This window comes from Macaca nemestrina, chromosome 12 (genome assembly GCF_043159975.1).
Source record: "Macaca nemestrina isolate mMacNem1 chromosome 12, mMacNem.hap1, whole genome shotgun sequence".
NCBI classification, from domain to species: domain Eukaryota; kingdom Metazoa; phylum Chordata; class Mammalia; order Primates; family Cercopithecidae; genus Macaca; species Macaca nemestrina.
Genome location: NC_092136.1, coordinates 124,212,964 through 124,237,809, shown reverse-complemented (window position 1 = coordinate 124,237,809; position 24,846 = coordinate 124,212,964). Strand labels below are relative to the sequence as shown.

Here is a 24,846-nt window from a genome sequence, read left to right as displayed (position 1 = left end):
ACTGCAAAAGGGTGGAGCCGGCCTCACCCCCGCCCAGGCCCCGCCCCTGCCCAGGCCCCGCCCCCGCCGGGAGCCCACCTTCCCAGTCCCGAGCGGCGGGCGGATCCTTGCAAGCATGGTGGCGCCGGGGCTTGTACTCGGGCTGGTGCTGCCATTAATCCTGTGGGCCGACCGAAGTGCAGGTGAGGCGGCCCGGCTCGGCCGGACCCCTGCCCCTCAGCCTGTGCGGGCTCCGAGACCCCGTGTCCCCTGGGGTCCCGCGCCCCTTTCTCAAGGTCGACGAAGGAACCTAGCTAGGCTAGGTGCTCGCGTCTCTGACCTAGGCCCGGTCTGCAGGGGTCTGCTGGGTTGGACCCCGGCCTCTCCACTTTCTCCACCCCCACTCACCATTCCTAACAGGCAGCCTGTGCGCAGGAAGAAAGTGCGGTTTGTCTTAGTGGGGAGGCCCAAATGTGCCCAGAAAGAGGCTTTCGGGGTCCTGGAGTAACTGCAGGGGAGCTCGGAGGAAAGGAGGGGAAGCTAGTTAGATAATATTTGGAAACAGGTGACTGAATCTTCCAAAACATTTCAGCGCTACCCCCTCAGTGGTGCCCTTGGGGAGGGTTTGCTTCAGGCGGGGTTCCTTAGGGGAATTAAATTTTACTCGTTTAAGTGGTTATTAGGGCTAAGAAATACAACCCCCTCACTAGCTCAGACTATTTAAGGCTCAGTTTTGATTTCTGGTGCAGCTTACAGATATTGGTGGTGAGATAATGTGAGTGGCATAAGGGAGGCTGCTGGCTCGCTTTGGCTGTTGTGCAGGTCAGATCTTGATCTTGCCATTTGAATACCCTAGGCTGGATACTGGGTCACAGTATGGAGAAAGCAGAAGGTACAATCTGTCTGATAATGCAAACTAAAGTGATAATAATGTTGGATTTCTTCCTTTCTTTTTAAAAACTCTCAAAGCGTGGACCCCAGCGATCCCTGTTAGGAAATGAAAGTTTGGGCAGGAGAACAGCCTGCAGAAAAATGAACGCTGCTCTACCTGACAGCCGGAAAAGTACCTAGCTTCAGACAAACTGCAGGCCATCAATGATTGTTTAGAGTCTAACAAAAGTGCAAAATGCTAGCACTCTGTATGCCATTTCCTGACTCTTATCTCCACTCAGTGACCTTTGAGATCCATCTTATGAGGTAGGGAGAAGATATTTTATTAGATTTTCAGTTAAAGGCTGTTTATTTTAGTGTCAGTATTTTATCCTCCTTTGGGTCGTATTGTTACATCACCTTCATTAACATTGATCACATTTTTCATTCATTAGTACTCTACTTGGTTGCATATTCTGACATTTTTCCTTTAAATCATTCTCCCTGTGCCCATGTTTACCATGTAATACTTGAGATGTACAAAATTATATGTAGCAATAACACAATAAAATGAACACCCATGAGAGCAGCACCCAACTTAGAACTAGAACACTGCCAGTCTATTGAGCCTGGCGTTGTGCTCCTTGTCAATGCCACCGGAACTCCTCACCAGAGGCAACCACTGTCCTAATTGTGTTATTCCACTTTTAATGATTGTCTTTTCCCCATAACACTCATTCCTGTTTTTCTACTCCAGCCCCAAATGAAGGAAAAAACTGAAGACCTAAAAAATCTGAATGTTGGCTCACACCTTTAATCCCAGCACTTTGGGAGGCTGAGGTGGGCAGATCACTTAGAGTCAGGAGTTCAAGACCAGCCTGGCCAACATGGCGAAACCCCATCTCTACTAAAAATACAGAAAAATTGGCCAGGCACAGTGGCTCACACCTGTAATCCCAGCACTTTGGGAGGCCAAAGTGGGCGGATCATGAGGTCAGGAGTTCGAGACTAGCCTGGCCAACATGGTGAACCCCCATCTCTACTAAAGATACAAAAAAAAATTAGCCATGTGTGGTGGCACACGCCTGTAATCCCAGCTACTTGGGAGGCTGAGGCAGGAGAATCGCTTGAACCCTGGAGGCAGAGGTTGTGGTGAGCTGAGATCGTACCACTGCACTCCAGCCTGGGTGACAGAACAAGACTCTGTATCAAACAAACAAACAAACAAACAAAATCAAATGTTAAATGTATATGTCTTGTGTTTGACACAAGGAATGACCAGCCTTGCTCTCTTTCTCGTTCTCTCTCTTTTTTTTTGTCCATTGTACAATTCCTTGATGTTCCACTGTCTACTCTAATGAGCTTAGAATTTAAACATTACAAAGACAAGGAATATGATTTTTTCTTTGATTTGCCGCAAGTATCTAACTTAGGCAAAGAAGGAATTTCAAGTTTGGAATCAAGTGACTTGTTTTCTAACTTCGTCATAAACTATGTGATTTGAGACCAAAGGACATTAATGTTTGTGGTGTGTTTAGCACTGTGCCTGCCACAGGTAAAGTCTCTAGTAGAGTGGAAGCTCCCTGCGGGCAAGGATTTTTGTCTGTTATTATTATTATTATTTTGTCATCGTTATATCCCCAGTGCTTAAAATAGTAGGTATCAATAAATATTTGTTGAATTAACTAATGAACATGCAAGCTATTTTAAAAAATTGTTTAATCTGCCTTTGGTCTCAGTTTCTTGATCAGTAATATGATTATGCTTCTTGATCAGTAAGTAACATGTTTATACTACGATTATGAAGATCCTTTCCACCTCTAAAACTCTTTAGCCCAGCACAGAGTCATTCACAAAGATGTTCATTAAGTGTATATTGCTGAAAACAGACAGACTTGGAAAGGTATTTCTCCTAGCCTATGGGCTACTGACTGCACACAAATGTGCAAGCTGCAGCCATTCCCCTACCCCCACCCTCTCTCTACTTAGCTCTTATTTATGTCTCTGGTTTTCCTTTTTTTGGTTCCATATGAAGCACCTACCCAAGACAAGGCCCTCCCACACATGTGCCTCCCCCTTCCCCCCAGCAGGCTGCCAACCTGCTTATGCAATTCTGGGGCGTTGTATTCTTTTCTTAGAGCATTTTGCTCATGGTAGCTGTACATCTCCAACCCAGTAGGCCTTCTGGGTGATCTTTCATTGTCATGTAGGTTTCATGATCACAGTAGGTTTCATGATATTTGAGCTGAATCATATATAGCTCATAAGAGAGAGCTGAAGATTTTTAGTGACTTGCCTGTTATTCCAAGAGCAGGATAAATAGGCCACGGAGCTGTGTAGGCGACTCCATTAGCTGTGCTGCCCTGTTAAGTATAGCCGAAGGGGCCCTCATCATTTGTAGCTTCCAGGGAGGAAAATGTCAGCCTTGTTAATTCTGATTCTCTTTTCTGCCTATCATTTTTGTTTAAAATGCTTAAAAAGATCTTAATTTTGTTAATTATTATCTTTTAGGTAATTTGGGGTCTGTTTTATTCAGCTACATTGGGATATAATTTGTTTTATTTTTTTCCTTGTTAAGTTTTGATGAGGAACACGCTGAGATAATTTGGATGGATGTTTGTTATTAATAAAATACTTCTATATAGGCTGGATGTTAAAAATAGGAACGATCTCGTTAAAGCGAGTTCTTATTCAGTCTTGTTAGTGACTCTCTAGAATAGAATCCAGTTTCTAGTGTGCTTTATCTTGTCCTTTTAGTATAATTTAGCTTGTGGAATGGGTAAAATTGTGACTGAAGACTTTTGTTCAGACATGTTGACCTTCTGTCTCTCACTGACCTTATTTATGTGTCTTGATTTATTTGAATTTACCTGAGAAGGACGCTGACTTGTCATGAATATTTATAAGGGCTTATTTAGAATTTTTGATGCAGTACACTGGTTTGTCAAAAAACTGTGATAAGGGGCATTATTTGAAGGAAATTGGCATTAGTGCCATGGAAAAGGGGAGATAGGGAAGGGGAAAAAGATTAGGGAAGGCTGTTTGGAAAGAGGCATGCTGCTTTATTCCCAGCCATTAGGAGTGGGCGTGGTAATGGAAAACAGGGAAAGGAAGTGGTTTATTTTTCTCATAAACACCATCTATAGGGTGCATGAAAGGAGCATTTTAGTGATTTAGCGGGACAGAGCCCAGCGTTAGGGCCAGGCCTGAGAACAAAGACAAATCAAGAGCTCTGAAGGGGAGGGAAGACTATGGTCTGTTGGTTGCTTTGGGCTCTGGGAATTTTCCTTAGTGGTCATCGTGTACTATGATGCATCTGTTGGAAACTGTTCTTGTTATGTTGCTTGCCTAATTAGGAGGGAGAAGATCCAGTTTTAGACGATTAAAGGGACTTAGTATGTTAAAATTCTCGTGCATAAAGACTGTATGTTCTTTGCTGTTTCACTTGATCCAGTTGGTGCTGTATCCCTCCAATGATGCTGCCCTCAGTGTTTGCTAAATTTTTTAGGTATTGGTTTTCGCTTTGCTTCATACATCAATAATGATATGGTGCTGCAGAAGGAGCCTGCTGGAGCAGTGATATGGGGCTTCGGTACACCTGGAGCCGCAGTGACCGTGACCCTGCACCAAGGTCAGGAAACCATCATGAAGAAAGTGACCAGTGTGAAAGGTAAGGCAGCCCATCTTCTGTTCAGCTATTGCCCGCTTCTGCCACCTGCTGGATTATCTGAAAATGAATGCTAATGCTGTAGCTCACGTTATCCATCCATCCGTCTGTACATCCGTCTGTCCATTCATCCATAAAAGTTATTTGAATTTTGCCATGTGCTGGGCACTGAGGATACAAAGAAAAATAAGACTGAGTCAAAGTTCCTGTTCTCAAGGAACTTACGGAATAATGGGAATAGATACCAAGTTATATAGGACAGTGTGATGAATGCTATGATGAAGGTACATGTGGGGTGTCTTGGGGTACAGAGGAGAAACATTGAACTCAGACTGGGTGGTAAGGGAAAGTTTCCACAGAAGATGATATTTGAGCTGAATCACATATAGAGGAGAGGCAGTATGGAGGAGAGGGTAAGAACTCTGGTAGTTCTTGCCCAACAACATTCTTACCTTCTTACATTCTTACCTTAAAAAATCTTAAAACCCAAGACTAGCACCATGTAAATCCCATTTCTTATTTTTAAACCACAGCAATTCTTTGGATTTCTAAGTCAGCATCATTTACTGACAGTGCCATAATGTAAGAATGTAAGACTTCATATTGGTAGTCTAAAGCTCTGGAAGTTACTGCTCTCAGGTCCTGATTCTGTCATTTCTATGGCTGAATAATCTTGGACACGTAATATAACATCTCCGTGTCACAGTTTATACGTAAAATGGAGATCGTCATGATACCTACAGGATTACTGTGAGAATTAAATGAATTAACACTTGTGAAGTCCTTGTAACAGTGCCTGGCACACAACTGCAGGGTAAGTTTTAGTAGTCATGATTGTTACTATTACTATTCTTATTTAGTCAGTCATTCAAATATCTATTGAGAGCCTACCATGTGCTCTCATGATTGAGACATTGTGCTAGGTACTGGGGATACAGTGATAAGTAAAACAGATATGTCCTCTCCCTTAATGAGGCATGCAGGTTAGACAGGAAGACAGTAAGCAGTTACAATTCAGTGTGATAAGTGTGTTAAGTGTGATAAGTACCACAGTGAGGAAGAACAAGGTGCTTCGTAGAGAATAGGGATAATTATGTAGTCTGAGGCTCATCTTAAGAGGTGAGCAGGGCACACCAGGTAGTGAGAATAGCCTGGCAAAGGCATGGAGGCCTGAGTGTACCTGGGCCATGGGAGAGATGCCAGGCAGGTTGGGTGGTCTGGAACACTGGGGGTGTAGGACTGGGCAGATGACAGGAGATAGGTTGGAAGGGCAGGGAGGCTTGTCTGTCATTGCTAAGGAGTGTATGTTTTATTCTAAACAGACAGAGTTTTAAACAGCAAAATAATATGATCAGATACTTTAGAAAGCTCACTCTGGCAGCACTGTGGAAGATGGATTGGAGATTAGTAAGATAGAGGTGGTGGGCCCTGTGGGCAGGCTGCTATGATATCCAGGCAAGAGATGATGATGGTTTGACCTCATAGAGTAGCTGTGAGGATGTTCAGGAAGGTGAGAATTTTCAGTTTTCATGAGCAGGGAGATCTTACAAAGGAGTGAGTCTCTGTCTAGAAGAGGTAAAGATGTAGAAGCCGGCGTGGAGGAGATGAAGCTAGAAGTTATGGGATGCAGGAAGGCACGCTCAGGGCTGGATGTTACAGATAGCTCTATAGCTGTGTGATGTGGAGGTGAGAATGAGACAGATGAGGAGGCTGCTCAGAGGTGGAGGTGGAGTTCAGGTGCAAAGTGGTGGTTTGAGCAGTGGCTAGCATATATATGTGACAGGGATGCTTGTGGGAATTGCACTGGCCCCCGAAAGCAAGGATTGTCCGGTTAGTTTTATCAGTATACAAAACTGGTGATCCAATCCAGAGTGATCCGGATCCTGATGCAGTCTCTTCAAAATTCATTTCCATTCAGCAAACATTTAAAAATACTATATGCCAGGCATTGACATAAGGTAAGTGCTTCTAATTCTTGGGTTTTAAGACTTTTTAAGGTAAGAATGTTGTTGGGTAAACTAAAAGACTGAAAGGGAAGCTTCAGCTGATTGAGACATGCTTCTCTGTTGGATCTAAATGCTGTCGGTGACTTGCAGGATATCCTGAAAGTGAAGGATTCAAGGGACTCTTCGTGCTTTCTGTTTGTGCTGGGCCACCTTAGAAATGAGGAGCACTGTGTACAAATAATGGCACTCTCAGTAAATGATGCTGACTAAGAAATCTAAAGAACTGCTGTGGTGTAAAAATAAGAAGTGTGATTTACATGGTGCTAACAAGTTACCAATAAATATTTAGGCGACAGAGAAAACACAGTGCTGTAGAGATACATACAGAAAGCGTACAATGTTGTGTAGCATTTCAGTTTAAAAATCCTCGTGCATTGTTTTTAGATTTTTCTCTCTTCATGCCTGTTTCAGAAAACACAGCGCTGTAGAGATACATACGGAAAGCGTACAATGTTGTGTAGCATTTCAGTTTAAAAATCCTCGTGCATTGTTTTTAGATTTTTCTCCCTTCATGCCTGTTTCAGAACTAGTATTTGAGGTGGGCAGAGATGAGGCAGGAGGCTAGGTGGAATGAAAGGTAATAATTAGGGGAGGAGCCTCCCTTTTCCTTTACAGTGATTGCGAAGCTGCTCATTTATCTTGAGTTGAATTTGATAAACACCGAGTGAGGGCTTACTGTGTCTAAAACACTGAGCCAGAAACCCTAGGAAAGTAGAGAGAAGAATACAAATAGTGCCCATCTCTCAAGAACTCACTCCCCCATTCCATCCTTTCACATTTAGTAGTTTAGGCTCAAGTAGTGCTCCAGCTGCTTCACTGCAAGGGGATGTATCATTCGTAGTTAAAAGAACCAGCAGCAAGTTAAGAGAATTGAGTGATTCATGGGTACGAATGATAATTTCACAGGAAAAGGGGTTGATGTTATTGGTGGTGGTGGGGACCTGTTTATTAGACTTTCCACATTTACTTGGTAGAAAAGGGGAAGATATTTGAGTTTAGAGAGATCTGCAAACCTGCTGCAATGGGTATCTTGCTTTGTTCTGCCCGTGAAGCAAAATAGATGAAGTGTTAATTGGAATAAAGGAGGTAGACATGTAAGAAATTTCATAGGCAAAATATGTCTCTCAAAAGACATACCACAGAGAATACTGAAGGGTGGATTTCTGGTTTAGATTTTAATGAGGACTCTGAGATTTTCAGCAACATTACCTGAGTTTGTTGCTTTGTCTACCTCTGGTAATATTTAACTTATTACCCATAGTCCCCTAGAAACCCAGAACAAAGTAAGATATAACAGCATAAAGGTGGTTGTCCAGCAGACTGACACTGAGACTTTGGGAAAATTAACACCTGAGGGATGATTGGGACCATGGTCAGGTACTGGGTTGGTTCCAACGAGGTTGTCAAATGAGGTAAGAGGATTCTTTTAGACACGAGGAATACAAGCAGGGAAAACCAGGCATATCCTCTCACTTTGACATACATGGTAGGGGTGTATGTACGTAGGTGATAAAATGGGGGTGTGTCTGTCTATATTTGTCATCATGATTGAGGTAAATAGATATATTTTCTCTACCTTAAAATAATACAAAAGCCTAAAACCCTCCCTGCCCCTGGTTGGCATGCATACCAATTTTCTTTTCTTTTTTTGAGATGGAGTCTTGCTCTGTCACCCAGGCTGGAGTGCAGAGGTGTGATCTCAGCTCACTGCAACCTGTGCCTGCCAGGTTCAAGTGATCCTCCTGCCTCAGCCTCCTGAGTAGCTGGGATTACAGGCACCCGCCACCACGCCTGGCTAATTTGCATACTAGTTTTCTATGCTGCATAATAAATTGCCACAAACTTAGGTGCTTAAAACAACACTCTTTTACTATCTCACAATTCCTGCGGGTCTGAAGTCTGGTTATGGTTTAGCTGGATTCTCTACTCAGGGTCGCACAAGGCTGAAATCAAGGTGTGGGCCAGGCTGTGTTCCCGTTGGAGGTGCGAGTAGAGAGTTACCTGTTTCTAGGCTCCCTTGCGTTGCTGGTAGAATTCATTTAGGTGTTGAGCTCATGGCAGCACCTCTGCTGTTTCAGATCTCTGACCTCTAGATCCTCTTTGAAAGAGCTCACCTTATTATGTATGCCAACCCAGGAAAATCTTGATTTTTATTAAAGTCAAATGATTAGGGACTTTAATCACATCTGCAAAATCCCTTCACCTTTTCCATATAACATTATCTAACACAAGAGTGACATCTCATTCCCTTTGCCATTTTCTGTTGGTTGGAAGCCAGTCACAGATTCTGCCAGCCACACAAGCATGTGACTTTGGGGTGTCACCTTAGGATGTGTCTGCCACCACAGGCTATAGTGTAAGTAACTTGCATGGGCAGTTTTAATGATATAAAAGCACTTAAGCTTTTTTTCCTTTGCATTCATATTTGGTGGTGGAGATGAACTTAAGATTACAACAGAATAAATGTAGTTTGGTGAGGGGCAGTGTAGGCAGTAAGGCCTTCTTGACTTCCAAGCCATTTCCACAAACCACTGAGCCACTTTGCAGCTAGTGAGGAACTAGGGTTCTGTTGGGTGGGGGTTGGGGGGGAAGTGAACGGGGCCTCTTTTTTCATCTCTAGGTTGTTCTCGGGAAGGGAATGGTCATGGATAATTTTCCTTTTTCTCTTCTTGGCATCTGAGATTTTGGCACAATAATAGAACAAAATAATTAACATCTGATATGAGTAGCAAAAAGAAAAAACAAGAAAGCACTTTATGACTATGTCTCTAGACAAATTATTTTCCTTTTTTCCTTTGATCGTGTGCTTGTTCTTCCCATTTTGGGGTGGGAGTGAATTGTGAGGTGGAGAGAAGGTGGAGACAGAGAGTTTTTCACTGCCCTTGGCTGGAATGTGAGAAGAGCAACAATAAGAAATAGGCCACCAGAGGCCAGGTGCGGTGGCTCACGCCTATAATCGCAGCACTTCCAGAGGCTGAAGCGGGTGGATCATGAGGTCAGGAGATCGAGACCATCCTGGCCAACACGGTGAAACCCTGTCTCTACTACAATGCAAAAAAAAAATTTAGCTGAGTGTGGTGGCAGGCGCCTGTAGTCCCAGCTACTTGGGAGGCTGGGGCAGAAGAATTGCTTGAACCCAGGAGGTGGAGCCTGCAGTGAGCCGAGATCGCGCCACTGCACTCCAGCCTGGAGACAGAGTGAGATTCCGTCTCAAAAAAAAAAAAAAGGAAATAGTCCACTAGAAATGCTAACCCTTAGACATGAGAATGTAAGGCCCTAGTCAATTTGCATGGCTCTCTTGTCAGTGTAACCCAGGGATGGGGTTTACTACCTACCATTTAATTGATGGAGTACATGGCATACTAAGCACTCTAAGTAGCTGTATAATGAAGGAAGGGATTAATCTTCCTAGGTGGCACAAGAAAAAATTTGAGGAAGCAGAGATTTGAGTGCACTGAAAATGAAGATTTACAGAAACCTGGGCCTGGCCTGGAATTGCTGATAGCAAGTGATTAGGGCCCAAAAGAAGGATGGAGAGCAACTTGTTCAGAAAGCCGATCCACATCAGTAGAAAAGCAGCTAGATGGTGAACTCTTTGTGGTTAGTGACTCAAGTTTATTATTTGGACTCAAGCTTATGGACTTCATGGGTCACCACTGTTTCTAAAAACTCTTAACCAAACTTGATTGGCCTGTGGTGAGCTCTATTTCAACAAACCAGTCCTGAACTGATAAGCCAAGGGCTAGGCAGTTCTTATGAAACATGGTGGCTTTTTGCCTTTTTAATCCCACCCTTGCTTTTGGTCTAAGAAACAGTCTTCACAGGTGCTGCTGTCCTTTGTATAGACTTACATAGGAGCAAATCCTTATTGTTTTAAATGAACTGTCTCTGAGTTGGTTTAACCATTAGTAACCTCTCTGGAGTGCATCAGGGTTTCCCTGACTTGCCTGGAAGTTACTGTTCTTAACACTTGTTATTGTCAGAGTTTACTTTACTTTTTTTTTTTTTTGACATGGAGTTTTGCTCTTGTTGCCCAGGCTGGAATGCAATGGTGCGATCTCAGCTCATGCAGCCTCCACCTCCTGGATTCAAGTGATTCTCCTGCCTCAGCCTCCCGAGTAGCTGGGATTACAGGCACGTGCCATCACACCCTGCTAATTTTTGTATTTTTAGTAGAGACGGGGTTTCACCATGTGGGCCAGACTGGTCTCAAACTCCTGACCTCAAGTGATCCACCTGCCTTGGCCTCCCAAAGTGCTGGGATTACAGGCATGAGCTGCTGTGCCTTGCCAGAGTTTTCTTTTATCAAGTAGGAAAGGAAAAATGCTAGAAACTAACATCTTGAGGACTAGCCCAGGAGGAAGTTTTCTGAGGTCTTTGTGGAAGTTGGAAGGCGGTTCCTCTGGGAGGCAGTTCTTGGGAATAAGGCTCAGGTCTTGATGCCTAGTTCTCTCTACTCCTTAGGCCCTAGAGGGAGTCATCCTCTGGTTGTAGTAGGATGGTATTGCCATGTTTTGCCCAAATAGTTTGGCATTGTCTTTTTATTACTGGGTAGCAGAGTTTTTTAGAACCTCTGGTGAAGGTAGTTTTCTTCACCAGCCATGTTGTCTGGGTTGAGGCTAAGTGTAAATACCCAATTAACAGCAGTGAATAGGAATCAATTGTATAGCAATAGAAGGCTAAGAAATAGTCCTAGGTTTTCTGGGGGTTGACCTCACCATCATAAGTGAATAACGTTAGTGGCAGAAGGGCAGAGCTCCAGTAAGATGTGTCAGTACAGGAAGCCTGGAAAGACCTTGGCAAGCCTGGAGTTGGGACAGATTGGAGTGTCTGCCTGCTCAGAAGTGTGAGCCATATGGAACACATCACACCTGTGCGACACAATCTGTCCTAGCTGCCCACTGTTTCCAAAACAGTGATTTTTCTGGTTTAGGTGAATTATACATTTAATACGTTGACGTGTGGCTACTGATGGTATAAAAACAATACCGAACATTTGGTTTTAGATTTAATTAACCACTTAGGGATGGGAGTAGCAAGCTCAGTTGCTTATGCTTTTAAGAGGAGCAAGCATGCACCCTTCCCCTGATGTCTTAGGGCTTTTGGACATTTTCCCCAGGACTCTGAGAAATCCTGTATGAATTGAGTTTTTATTAGTCACCTGTTGTACATTAGGACATCTCATGCTTCTGCTTAGCTCTTGCTGATTGGAAAGAACTTTGCAGTGTCTAGTACATAGTAGGCCCTTGGATGGTATTTTTAGAATTATTATTCCTTGTAAATTGGATGTAATCATTTTAGGATGCTCCATTTCCAGTTCTTATCAGTCTTTCCCTTTGAATTTACTTTGATCTGATGGGTATGAATTATAAATCAGTTCATATTCTTTGGCATAATGCCAAGAGTATTTATTTTAAAATGTTAATTCTCATTTTTTTTTTCTGTTTTCCCAGTCTTGTTTTATCAACCTTGTTCATGTTGTTTGGTTCTCCTTGGCACAATTTTTGCCATTTTGAAGATATTTTCCTGAAGCTTCTAAGTATGTTGTTGGCAGGGGTGGTCTGGTGAGTGATGAGAGGTAGGAGGGTAATAGGGTGGTTCTAGGGAATATGCTATGAATTTCTGAAATAGGGTCTCAGATAGCTTCTCATCTCCCTAGTTGAGTCCCAAAGCCTTAAGTCTTGTAAATAACTCTGTGAAAATAATTAATTGGGCAAATTGGAATATCTTTTTCACAGAGACATTAATTTATATGCCTCCCACTACTTTTTGATGTGTCAGTTTCTCCACTCAACAGTTTGCTGTTCGGAAAACCCAGACCACTGGTAGTGTTAATCCTTGTTAGCAACACAGGAGGAGGTGGGGAGTGAAGGCACAAGGGTGATACTGTCAAGCCAGGGGAAGTTCCAGATTATCATTGATTTTCTCTACCCTGTGGTCACATTCGATTGAGTAATTGCAAGTTAGTTTGGGGCACTATAAGATGAAATTATGTTAATTTTGACAGCTGGATAGTATAATAAGAATTTCTCTTTTATGTTTTCTATTAAACTCTTGAATTTTAATCTGCATGTATTTTTGTCTATCCTCATTTAGGATTATAACTGGGTAACTTACTTTTTTTGTAAATGCTTCAGTTAAAAGTAAGGAGGGATTGGTACAGATTAAGGATAAAAATGCTGCTGCTCGTGTTAGTTCTATCCTCTTAGCTGAAATTTGGCCAATCTTCATAGCTTTGAATTCAGTTTATTACAGAGGCTGGGAATAGCCACAAATGAGTATAATTGGGGTTTAATTTCATTTTAATTGATTGATTAATTCCTTGGCGTCCTGTTACTATTTCAGCTCACTTTGATACCTGGATGGTGGTACTGGATCCTATGAAGGCTGGAGGACCTTTCGAAGTGATGGCACAACAGACTTTGGAGAAAATGAACTTCACCCTGAGAGTTCATGATGTCCTGTTTGGAGATGTCTGGCTCTGTAGTGGGCAGAGTAACATGCAGATGACTGTGCTACAGGTAATTTGGAGAGTCTCAGCAATAATACATAGTGTTGGTGATGAAGAAGGAAAAGAAAGAGGAATAAGGGGACAACAAGGAGAAACAGGGCTGTTTCTATTTAGTGAGTACCATGAACCAAGATCTGTTCTAAGTGCTTTGAATGAATTCATTACTTTGACTTAACAATCTTAAGAGATAAGTTATTGATTAAATTGGTAGTTATTGATTGGTGCTAATGTATTCTATATAGGTTAAGAACTTAGAGGCAGCATTGTTTTCTCTAGCACTTTCTCCAAAACTGAGGTTCTTCTCAAGTTGATTTTTATTTTCTTGCCTTTTTTTTTTTTTGAGACGGAGTTTCTCTCTTGTTGCCCAGGGTGGAGTGCAATGGCGCAATCTCAGCTCACTGCAACCTCCACCTCCCGGGTTCCCAAGTAGCTGGGATTACAGGCATGCGCCACCATGCCCGGCTAATTTTTGTATTTTTAGTACAGATGGGGTTTCGCCATGTTGGCCAGGTTCATCTCGAACTCCTGACCTCGGGTGATCCACCCGCCTCGGCCTCTCACAGTGCTGGGATTACAGGCGTGAGCCACTGAGCCTGGCCTGTTTTCTTGCCTTTTAATCATTCCTTTGAGAAATATTAAATTTGAGATGTAAACCTGAGAGTTGAGAACTAGACCATTACTTCAATTCATCTCTTTTAGAAAAATTTATGAAATACAATACGTTCATATACTCTATGATTTATTTTGTTTCTATTTCTTAGTTTTTTCTGTTTTTTTCTTTTTGTAGTCTACTACTACATAATGCTACTAAAATGATCTTGCTCTGAACCTATCTACTTCATTTCATCATTAGTTTTCTGATTTAGAATTTAAATTCTTGCATTGAAGTCTTCCTTATCAACATTTTATTTACTCTTATGTTCTGTCTTATTTGTATATATGGAAGGCCCCCCCCCTTTTTTTTAAGAGATAAGGTCCTTCTTTGTCACTCAGGCTGAAGTGCAGTGGCATGATCATAGCTCACTGCAGCCTAGAACTCCTGGGCTCAAGGGTTCCTCCTGCCTCAGCCTTCTGGGTAGCTGGGCTTACAGGTGTTAGCCACCATACCCAGCTGATTTTTTATTTTTTATAGAGATAGGGTCTTGCTATGTTACCCATGCTGGGCTTTTTGAATTAAAATGTTTATTAAACTGAACTTTGACTGGACTCTCTTTTATCATAAGAGAGTGGGAGCAAAATCAAAGTTTTATTTCTCGATAGAAAGGATGGTTTTGTATAGAAGCAGAATTGCTGTTAACTCATTAAGGAAAACAGTGTTTTTCTTAATGCTGTAATTGCAGTTCCCTGTTTGCACAGAAAGGCATAGACCAGATCTGTTTGTATCTATATAGTCGCTTTCTCAACAGCAGTCTATGCCAAGGGATCCCATCCCATTTTCTGTCAAGCTAAATCAGATTTTGATTGTTAAGAGTAAACATATTTTTTCTGCCTAGAATTGACCCCTAAGCATCTTCTGTATAGAGCTAGGTCTCCAAGCTCTGGGATATAGGGGAACAGAAAAAAATTCCATCTGAAACATCCAAGTGTTAATATTTATTTTTTATTTTTGTTTAAATCATGCACTTAGTTTGCAAGATAACATTTTAGGTGCTGACAGTACCAAAAGCCAAGTTTCCAGTCTCTTAACAGTCTGTGGAACCTTATTTTTTGATTAAAAGGATGTTCTACATGGTTTCCCCTTTATTCCTTTTGCTCCTTTCCTCCTACAAACCCCCAACACACACACATACATCACACACACACATCACACACACACACACACACACACCCGCGAGTCTTTCTCCTTCCCTCCTTCCATGTGACTTTTCTGAGGAGGTAAGATTTCCACTATAACCTACCACTCTTCACATTCAAATCGAGGAAATGGCAGATTGTATGCCCATCTTGTTGTTAGGGTAAAGTGGAATTTTAAAATTGAGTGTTATTTATAACGCTGAGTGAGATGTTTATAAATGGAGAAGAGTCTAAATGTTCATCTGTCGCCTCCTAAGTCAGGGTAGGTCTTAAGACTTGGATATTTCTAGTTATGCTCAGAAAAAGATGGCCAATATCCATCAGGAAACCCATTTTCCAATATCTCAGAACTCCCCACATTCCTATTTTACAAACAGAGAAATTAAGATCCAGAAGAGAAGGGCTGGTACCACATTCCAACAAAAGATTCACAGGACTTATGAGGCTGGCTTTTTTTTTTTAATAGTTATCTCCTCAATTTTAGAACTGCTACCATAGTAGAAGGTAAAATAACTTACAGAATTTCCAAATTCTTTTAAGTAAATAAAATTTCTGTCCTTCTGTGTGTGTGTGTGCACACAGACACACACTCACATGCATGCTTTGCTCCCCCATGCAGACCCCATGCCAAGATTCTCTGAGGAAATAGATTCTTGACGTGTCTTCATTAATTCAAGAATGTGGTATAAAGGTTGCAAAATGAACACCAGTGAGCAGCTGCTTTGATGGTGAACGGTCCAGTCCCTAGAGAGGAAGCAGTGCTCTCTCCCAGCCTCTGTGGCGTTAATGACTTCAAATACCTTGGTATTCATTTACATCCTCATTTAAATACTTGGTAGAAAAATAATTACACTGTGGTGTTTGATGAGATGAAATCTGATCTCAGCAGATGGAGTAAGTCTTCCCCTTTCATCAGCAGGGGAACCAAGTGTCATTTAAATGAAAATCTTCCTGCAATCTCTTTATTCCTAAGTTTGCTGCCCATATCCCCGAGGAAATGCTTTCATCAAAAAGGCCTAGTCATTGGGAAAGGATACCAATTTCTGAAGTAATTGTCATTACATTGTCAGGTACGGAAGGAATGGTCCCCACCCCCATTTTTGTTGACACTCTCTGTGGCTTTCAAGTTTGGGCTTGAAATTACACGCAAATGTGAATTGGAAAATGGAAGTTTTCCAGTCAATGTTTTGGATCCAGTTCCGTGTGCTGGTATCAATACAGGAGAATGCCAACCATTCTGACTCTATCGGCCTCACAGTACTCTACAGTGTTAGCAACGGGTCTAAAAGACAAGTAGCATGTTCTCCCATGCTGCCTCCCAAGCTGGCGTCTCACTGCGATGAGGCACTTGAGTTCCCAGTCAGTGCGGAAGCTAGTGTGGGTGGAGAGAATGAAAGCAGTTTCATCCACTGTTTCCATGGAAGCAACATAGGATCCTGAGTGCTTAGTGCAGAATTGAATTCCAAAGGAGGTGGCTTTTTACAGGTACTTGCTGCTGAAAAATAATTTCCCTGCCAGATATACTGTGAGTGCATTAACCTGTTCTTACTCCTTCGTGTTTACTTCACATTAACCTGCCAGGTATGATCCTGAACAAACAGGTCTGGATTTCCTATGGAATTTTCTTGAGAATGGGAAGACCAGTAACCCTGATAGCCTAGAGCTGCTGCTACCAAGGGAGCATTTCAGGTTGTGACTCCCACTGTGACCAAAAGAGCTATCTCATTTCCATCTGGCCATCTTATTGGGCACAGCCGGCTCACTGGCAAGTCCAGAGAGATTCAAGGGGCAGCATCTTTCAGTGAAATGCACCATGGGACACTCGGCTGCTTCAGTGTTTCTCTTACGCTGTGGCTGGAGGGCCAGCTGTATTCTCTGCGGTGGGTGGGTGGGGGTGGAAAGCGAGCCAGCTGCACACTCTGTGACCAGTGGCCAATGGAACGTACCCAGCCTCCTGTGCCTCTCACTGCTGTGGCAGCCCCGACTCAGCTGGAGCACCTGCTCCCTGAGGCGAGCGGTAACTGGGCTTCCTGATGCTCCTGTTGGCCCTTTGTTTTGGGAGAAGCTGGGCCGGTCCAGGGGGATAGGAAGGACTCAAGAAGAAACACACAAATAAAAAAACAAAACAAAATATTTCTGATATATTTGTTTTAAAATAAAAAAATAACTGAAAAGTCAGGATGAGAGGAAATAGCACTTGTGCATAAGTTCATAGAGCAATGATGCTTTACTGGACTAACAAAGAAAGAACTGAGGCCAGGCGTGGTGGCTTATACCTGTAATCCCAGCACTTTGGGAGGCCGAGGTGGGTGGATCACGACGTCAGGAGATCGAGACCATCCTGGCTAACACGGTGAAACCCTGTCTCTATTAAAAATACAAAAAATTAGCTGGGCATGGTGGCAGGCGCCTATAGTCCCAGCTACTCGGGAGGCTGAGGCAGGAGAATGGCATGAACCCGGGAGGCAGAGCTTGCAGTGAGCCGAGATCATGCCACTGCACTTCAGCCTGGGCAACAGAGCAAGACTCCAAAATCCTAAGCCACTCCTCTCATACTCCTGACAATTGATGAGGTTTAATAAAGTGATTTGGGAAAACATGATTTATCTTTGGATGGACCCTTTTCTTTAATTCCTTGGGACTGTTCTGAGCTGTTACCCTGAATACCATCTTTCCAGTCTCCATGCCTCCCTTGCTTTTCTTTGGTGAATTACCAAGACCGAGATGAGGATACCGTCAGCCTGCAGTATCCACCAGTTCCACATGTGCAGATTCAACCAGCCATGGATAGAAAATATTTGAAGAATTAAAATTAAAAGTGACACACAACAATAAATAATACACATTGAACAAACAATACATATGGGTTGAGTATCCCTTTTCTGAAGCTGCTTGAGATTGGAAGTGTTTTAGATTTCGGATTTTTTTTTGGATTTTGCAATATTTGCATAGACATAATGAGATATCTTGGGGACAGGACCCGAGTCTAAACCTGAAATTCATTTATGTTTCCTATATACCTTATACGCATAGCCTGAAGGTAATTTTGTATAATATTTTAAAATAATTTTGTGCATGAAACAAAATTTGTGTTATTTATGTGTGGAATTTTCTGCTTGTTGACATCATGTTGGCACACTAAAAATTTTGGATTTGGGGGCATTTTGGATTTTGGATTTTCAGATTAGGGTTGCTTAACATATATAACAAATATTTACATAGCATTTACATTGCATTAGGTATAAGTAACCTAGAGATGATTTAAAGTATACAGGAGGATGTTTGTAGGCTATAAACAAATATGCCATTTTATACAAGGGGCTTGAAAATCCTCAGATTTTGATGTGCTGGGGTTTGGCCGGGGGTGGGAGTGTGTGGTTCCTGGAACCAATGCCATGTGGATACAAAGGATAACTGTATATGCATTTTGAGACTTATTCCAGTATGGTTCAGTTGTTCAACTATGTTTCAGTAGTTCAACAGTCATTTCTCAGCTGTGTTTCTTTTGAGCAGGCTTCTCTTGTGTGGTGTGGATTAGACAAATCTACCTCCTCACGGCCTTTTTGGTTCCACATAGTATCCTAAGCACCATTTTAAAAAGAAGTTAATTGGTCTGGTTTTGTGTTATGAAATACTTTTTCAGAGTAGAAGTATTTAGTTTCAAGGTATCAGAGTGTTGTAAGTGCTGGGCAATATTCTTTAGCCTAAGCTACTTCACAGCTCCTCTTGTCTAACATAGACCTGCTCCTTAAGATCACAGATTTCATTATGTTCCTACCCTCTTTGGGAACATGATTCATCATGGTCTCTTTTGGTAAAAGTGGATCAAGGTGATTCAGTCCAGCCCATTGATTTTGGTTTATTAATATGATCTCAGTATATTGAAGGCTTAGCAGCTCAGAGGATTGATGTTTACTAAGAGGTGTCAGGCTAGTTCACCACCAGCTAGGTTAAATGATGTTTCAATTTCTTTTCCAGGTATTTAATGCTACAAGGGAGTTGTCTAACACTGCTGCCTATCAGTCTGTCCGCATCTTTTCCGTCTCTCCCATTCAAGCAGAGCAGGAGCTGGAGGACCTTGTCGCTGTTGACTTGCAATGGTCTAAGCCCACCTCAGGTATGTGACAGCTTGAACGTGCTGTCTCTTATATAGTGGGTTAGTGCCCTAAGTGGATTCTGTAAGGCTGAATTTGGTTCTTATATGTCTATTTATTATTACTCATGCCTTTTATTCCTTTCTTATTGACTCTTCATCCTTCCTGGTGGTGACTATTTCAGGTTTCTTCCCAAGACTACCAACAAATCTTCCCTCTTGCTGTGGGGAAATGACTCTTCCCTCAACATCTTCAGTGAAAATATCGAGGCCCTTCGGCATGGGCTCTGCCAGCATCTCTCGCCAATGTCTTCACTCCAAATCCACTCCTCTTTCTTCCCTTGTTTCTATGTCTGTAGACAACTGACTGATCTCTTTTCAGGGCTAACTCTGATTTGGGTTCTCCTTTCTCCAGAGCCTTCTTTAATCCCTTAGGCACTGTGGTTTTCCCTTTAGTCCATTCAGCGTGAGCTCTCCATTTCTTTCTTTTTTTTTTTTTTTTTTGAGACGGAGTCTCAGTCTGTCACCCAGACTGAAGTGCAGTGGTGAGATCTCAGCTCACCCGCAACCTCCGCCTCCCGGGTTCAAGTGATTCCCCTGTCTCAGCCTCCCCAGTAGCTGGGAGTACAGGCTAAGTTTTGTATTTTTAGTACAGATGGGGTTTCACCATATTGGCCAGGCTGGTCTCGAACTCCTGACCTTGTGATCCACCCACCCCAGCCTCCCAAAGTGCTGGGATTACAGGTGAGAGCCACTGCACCCAGCCACTCTCCATTTCGTGACTGCTTTGTGTCAGGATCTGTGCCAGGCCCCAGGAATACAGCAGTGACCAAACAGACACACAGTCCCTGCTCTCTGAGCTTAGCCTTTCTTTTATTCTCAAAACACAAAACAAAACAACAGTAAACATCGCAAACACCCTTCTCAGATGCTTCATCTTTCTCCTTTGCTTTGTTAAACCTTTCTAGAACATCTTCCGTTTTCATTCTTTTCACTCTCTTTCCCTGTGTTCACTCTTGAGCCTTTGTCACCTGGCTTCTGCTTCCACCCGACAATTTGTTCACCTTGATGTTACTATCCTTCTTTTAATGAGAAAACTGAGACCTCTGCCACATTCGGCACTGCGGACCACCCCCGTTAGAAACTGCATGTCCCTCCTTGCTTGCCTGGTGCTTTCTTTTCCTAAATTCTCCTCCTCTGTCGTCTCCGTCCCTTTTTCTTTGCTTCTTCATTCCCTTCCCTCAGAGGTGGTCCCTGTGTTCCCCCTGGACTTTTTCTTTTTCTCCTGTGCATGCTTTCCTTGGTGCTCAGAAGTTCCTACATTTACAAGTAGTAATTCACTTAACAAATATTTGAGTGCCTACTATGTGCTCAACACTGTTCTAAGTGCTGGGGATATCGTAGTGAGTAAAACAGGCCAGAATACCTGACCTCGTGGAGCTTACAGTCTAGTGTAAGGGAATACTGAAAGTGAATCATAAAATAAGTAAATTATAGACAAAGTGTCTGATGCTATCCAGTCTTAAACTATCTGAATTCTCTCTATAAAAGAGCTCAGGAACTGAATGGATTCAGGTAAATTTTTGGATGAATCCTTTGCTCTATGAACTCTTACTACATGGTATCCAAAACTCAGGACTCAATCACATTTGGATAATGTATTATGCCTTGCTATCTGAACTTGTTTTCACTTTGTGAAATCAGAAGCTGAATGAATAAATGTGGATATCACAGGATAGGTTAATGGGTGACATGTGCTAATGAGACAAAACAAATAAATATGTGAGGGAAGGGAGGCAATAGGAAGTGTTTGTGCTGGGATGGGGAAAGGCAACATTTCAGTAGCAGCCTGAAAGAGGCGAGGCAGGCCGGGCGCGGTGGCTCACGCCTGTAATCCCAGCACTTTGGAAGGCCGAGGCGGGCGGATCACAAGGTCAGGAGATCGAGACCACGGTGAAACCCCGTCTCTACTAAAAATAGAAAAAAATTAGCCGGGCGCGGTTGTGGGCGCCTGTAGTCCCAGCTACTCGGGAGGCTGAGGCCGGAGAATGGCGTGAACCCGCGAGGCGGAGCTTGCAGTGAGCCGAGATTGCGCCACTGCACTCCAGCCTGGGCGACAGAGCGAGACTCCGTCTCAAAAAAAAAAAAAAAGAGGCGAGGCAATGCAGATATCTAGGAAGGGCACAGAGGATCCATCTCTCCCACTTTGGGAATCTCTCCCGCCTGCTCTTCCCGTATTTTTTTTTTTTTTTTTTTTTTGACAGAGTCTCACTCTGTTACCCAGGCTAGAGTGCAGTGATGTGATCTTGGCTCACTGCAACCTCCACCTCCCAGGTTCGAGTGATTCTTCTGCCTCAGCCTCCCAAGTAGCCGGAATTACAGGTGTGCCCCACCACACCCAGCTAATATTTGTATTTTTAGTAGAGACGGAGTTTCACTATGTTGGCCAGGCTGGTCTGGAACTCGTAGCTTCAAGTCATCCATGATCTGCCTGCCTCAGACTCCCAAAGTGCTGGGATTACAGGCATGAGCCACTGTGCCCGGCCTCCCACCTCTTCTTCTGTTATCACATCACTGCTGCTGGGAAAGGTTTTCTGATTTTAAGGACTCTTGTAATTAGATTGGAGCCACTTACATGAGCCAGGACACTCTCCCCGTCTCAAGGTCCCTAACCTTAATCATGTCTACAGAGTGCCTTTCACCATGCGAGGTAACACAGCCGCAGGTTCCAGGGATGAGTGTGTGGACGTCTTTGGGATCTATTATTTTTCCTACACCCCACATTCTCATTCTCAAACATTTTCAAGTGGGTTTCCATTTTCTTTACTCCAAGATATGACTCCAACCTCCTCTCCAGTCTTATCTTCCGCTGTTCTCTTTTATAATCTCTGCTCCAGCCAAATACTCTCAGAATATTTCCTATTCTGTGTGGCTTTTCATGTATTTTTCCTTCTGCCTAGAGTGCCAGCTCTGTTTATTAAACTCCTGTTGATGGTTTAAGGCTTCCCCAGCTCTCTTCTTCCCTCCTGTTTACCACTCCCCTCTACCTACTGTCAGTGAAACCACAGCCACTCTCAGTCAGTCAGCAAACACTGACTCTCCATCATGTCCTGGATGCTGGGGATACAGACGTGAATCAGGTGAAGTATCTGCTAATAGTGTAGTGAGCTAAGGGAAACACTGAGCAGATGGTTATTGCAAGGTCTAGTGATGCACAGAGTATTGCGGAAGCGCGGTGCGGGGCGGGGAGGTCAGTCTTTATTAGGCCTTTTAGGGTCTGCCTCTCATTTGGTATTCTTTCTTTGTGTTAAAACTCTTTAATACTTATTTGTACTTCTTGAGGCACTTACCATCTTTTGCCATATTTTTTATTCAACTAAATACTTGTCTTATTCTTTTTTCTTTCTTTCTTTCTTTTTTTTTTTTGTTTTTTTTTTTGAGACAATCTTGCTCTGTCACCCAGGCTGGAATGCAGTGGCGCCATCTTGGCTCACTGCAAGCTCTGCCTCCCAGGTTCAAGCGATTCTCCTGCCTCAGCCTCCTGAGTAGCTGGGATTACAGGCACACACCACCACATTCAGCTAATTTTTTTGTATTTTTAGTAGAGACGGGGGTCTCACCATGTTGGTCAGGCTGGTCTCGAACTCCTGACCTCGTGATCCACCTGCCTTAGCCTCCCAAAGTGCTGGGATTACAAGCGTGAGCCACCATGCCCGGCCCTATTTGTCTTATTCTATCAACTATAAGACCTATGAGGAGAGGTTCCATGTGTCTCTGTATCACTTTCCTCACTGTCTCCCATCCATCTAGTAGTTCCTGACACATGGTAGGTGCTCAGTCCATTTTTATTCTTTTGGAATTGATTTGAATCCTCACTATCGCACTGTCTACTTTTGGAGTGCCAGAGACTTAGCCATAGTCAGTCGTTAATAAACCTTGGGCTGAACTGATCCCATGCTGGTGTGCGCATGCATGCCCCCCTCTTCACCAGCTTTCTCCTAACATGAAATTGCTCACTCTTGCCTCTGTTGGTTACTGGGCAGTGTAATTGGATGAATGGGTTAGACTGTGCTGAGAATTTAAACACTGGTTTTGGCTTCTGTTGCTTTCCCTTTGGGCCAAATTTCCCATCACTTATCTGTCCGTGTTTTCTTTACCATAGCTCTTTATTTTTATTTTTTTACTTTTATTTTTTATTTATTTTTTTTGAGATGGAGTTTTGCTCTTGTCACCCAGGCTAGAGTGCAATGGCATCATCATGGCTCACCGCAACCTCCGCCTCCGAGGTTCAAGTGATTCTCCTGCCTCAGCCTCCCGAGTAGCTGGGATTACAGTGCCCACCACCACACCCAGCTAATTTTTGTATTTTTAGTAGAGACGGGATTTCATCATATTGGCAGGGCTGGTCTCGAACTCTTGACCTCAGATGATCCACCCACCTCGTTCTCTCAAAGTGCTGGGATTATAGGTATGAGCTACCGCGCCCAGCCTCTTTGCCACAGCTATAAAATTGGATATAAAACCACCCAGAAAAAAAAAATAAAACACATTTCTTTTTAAGCTGCCCCCTGCTTGCTTTTTCCCTTCCACAGAGCTCAGTGGGAATGAGTGGCTGAGTAAGAGGGGACACATAGAAGAGAGTAGCATGGGGACGTGATGGCCTTCCCACCTCTCACCTATTTGCGGGAGAGCGTTGATTATCCGAGAGTCTGTGGATCCTGTAAGTGATGGGAAGCACAGGGAAGCCTATTGCCTAGCCAGAGAGTTTTAACTTCCATGTTATGTAAGTGAATTATTTATACTCAGACTGAGAGCAAAATCGCTATCATATCTGCCTCTCTCCCAGGCAGAGAGTGCTATCTCCTTGTTATGAGAACAAGCGTTTTGAGCAACTGAAAAAACATGAAGACAGCTAAAAGGAAACTATCACTAAGGTTACGGTTTTCTCCCTTGGAAAAGATTCTCCTTAGGGAAGGTTTGGAAGAGATAATAGTGTTCAGACCAGCATATTGGTCTTGATGCTGTGTCTTCTCTGTGCCTCTCAATCTTATCCTACTTTTGAAAGTCTTAGAAAAGAACAGAAGAATGACCTCTGCCCACCCTTCTCACCTAGACCCACCTAGCAGCTGCAGTTTGTATCCATCGACCTTTCTCTGGCTCTTTTTCTTTAACCGTTTCTCTGCACAGAAAACTTAGGCCACGGATATTTCAAGTACATGTCAGCAGTGTGCTGGCTCTTTGGGCGTCACCTGTATGACACTCTGCAGTATCCCATCGGGCTGATCGCCTCCAGCTGGGGCGGGACACCCATTGAAGCCTGGTCATCTGGACGGTCACTGGAAGCCTGCGGGGTTCCTAAACAAGGGTAAGACAGCATTCTCCAGTCTGAGAAAGAGCCTACCAGGGAATTATGTAAGAGAGAGGGTCATGGTCCTCTGTGGGGAGTTAAGTGTCGAATGTATGTAATTTATTCATGCACAGGGAATGCATTATTCTCACTGTCATTGCCACCACAATCGTTTGAGAACATGTAAAAAAATTATCTTTTTCCCTAATAATAGTAATAGCTGGTGGTTACTGAAAGCTTTTTATATGCCAGACACTGTGCTAAGCACTTTATATATATTCATTATTAATATTTTGAATATATATTATTATATATTAACATACTGAAGTGTAGACATTAGAGACCAAATTTCAGAGAGATTTAGTAACTTGCTCATGGGCGTGACTAGTAAGTGGCAAGTCTGGCTTCAAGGTCTGTGCCCCTCACCATTGTGCTGTATTGCCTAGAAGAATAAACAATCTAACAGGAAGAACAAATGTTGTAAACATGTACTCAAAGAAATGTATCAGTACACTGACTGAACACCCGCTTAGGAAAGGCTGGATCAGGAAGAATACTTGGGGAGGGAAAGGGCTAGCG

The 24,846-nt window shown here is 43.0% G+C and overlaps 1 protein-coding gene across 3 annotated transcripts in view; it reads left to right on the top strand.

The window, feature by feature from the left end:
- Positions 1-32: 32 nt before the first annotated feature.
- The window catches only part of LOC105476285 (sialic acid acetylesterase), a 39,298-nt gene continuing 14,484 nt past the window's right edge, over positions 33-24,846 (top strand). Inside the window, exons 1-6 of one of the 3 annotated variants that reach the window (XM_011732068.3) lie at positions 44-182; positions 949-1,176; positions 4,358-4,519; positions 12,868-13,043; positions 18,806-18,944; positions 24,108-24,285. In XM_011732068.3, coding sequence (XP_011730370.2) covers positions 4,396-4,519; positions 12,868-13,043; positions 18,806-18,944; positions 24,108-24,285 — 617 coding nt within the window. In that variant the 5' untranslated portion in view covers positions 44-182; positions 949-1,176; positions 4,358-4,395. Of the gene's footprint in view, positions 183-948; positions 1,177-4,357; positions 4,520-6,454; positions 6,475-12,867; positions 13,044-18,805; positions 18,945-24,107; positions 24,286-24,846 lie in introns of those variants that run through there. The other 2 variants (XM_011732067.2, XM_071075763.1) reach the window with 2 other exon arrangements.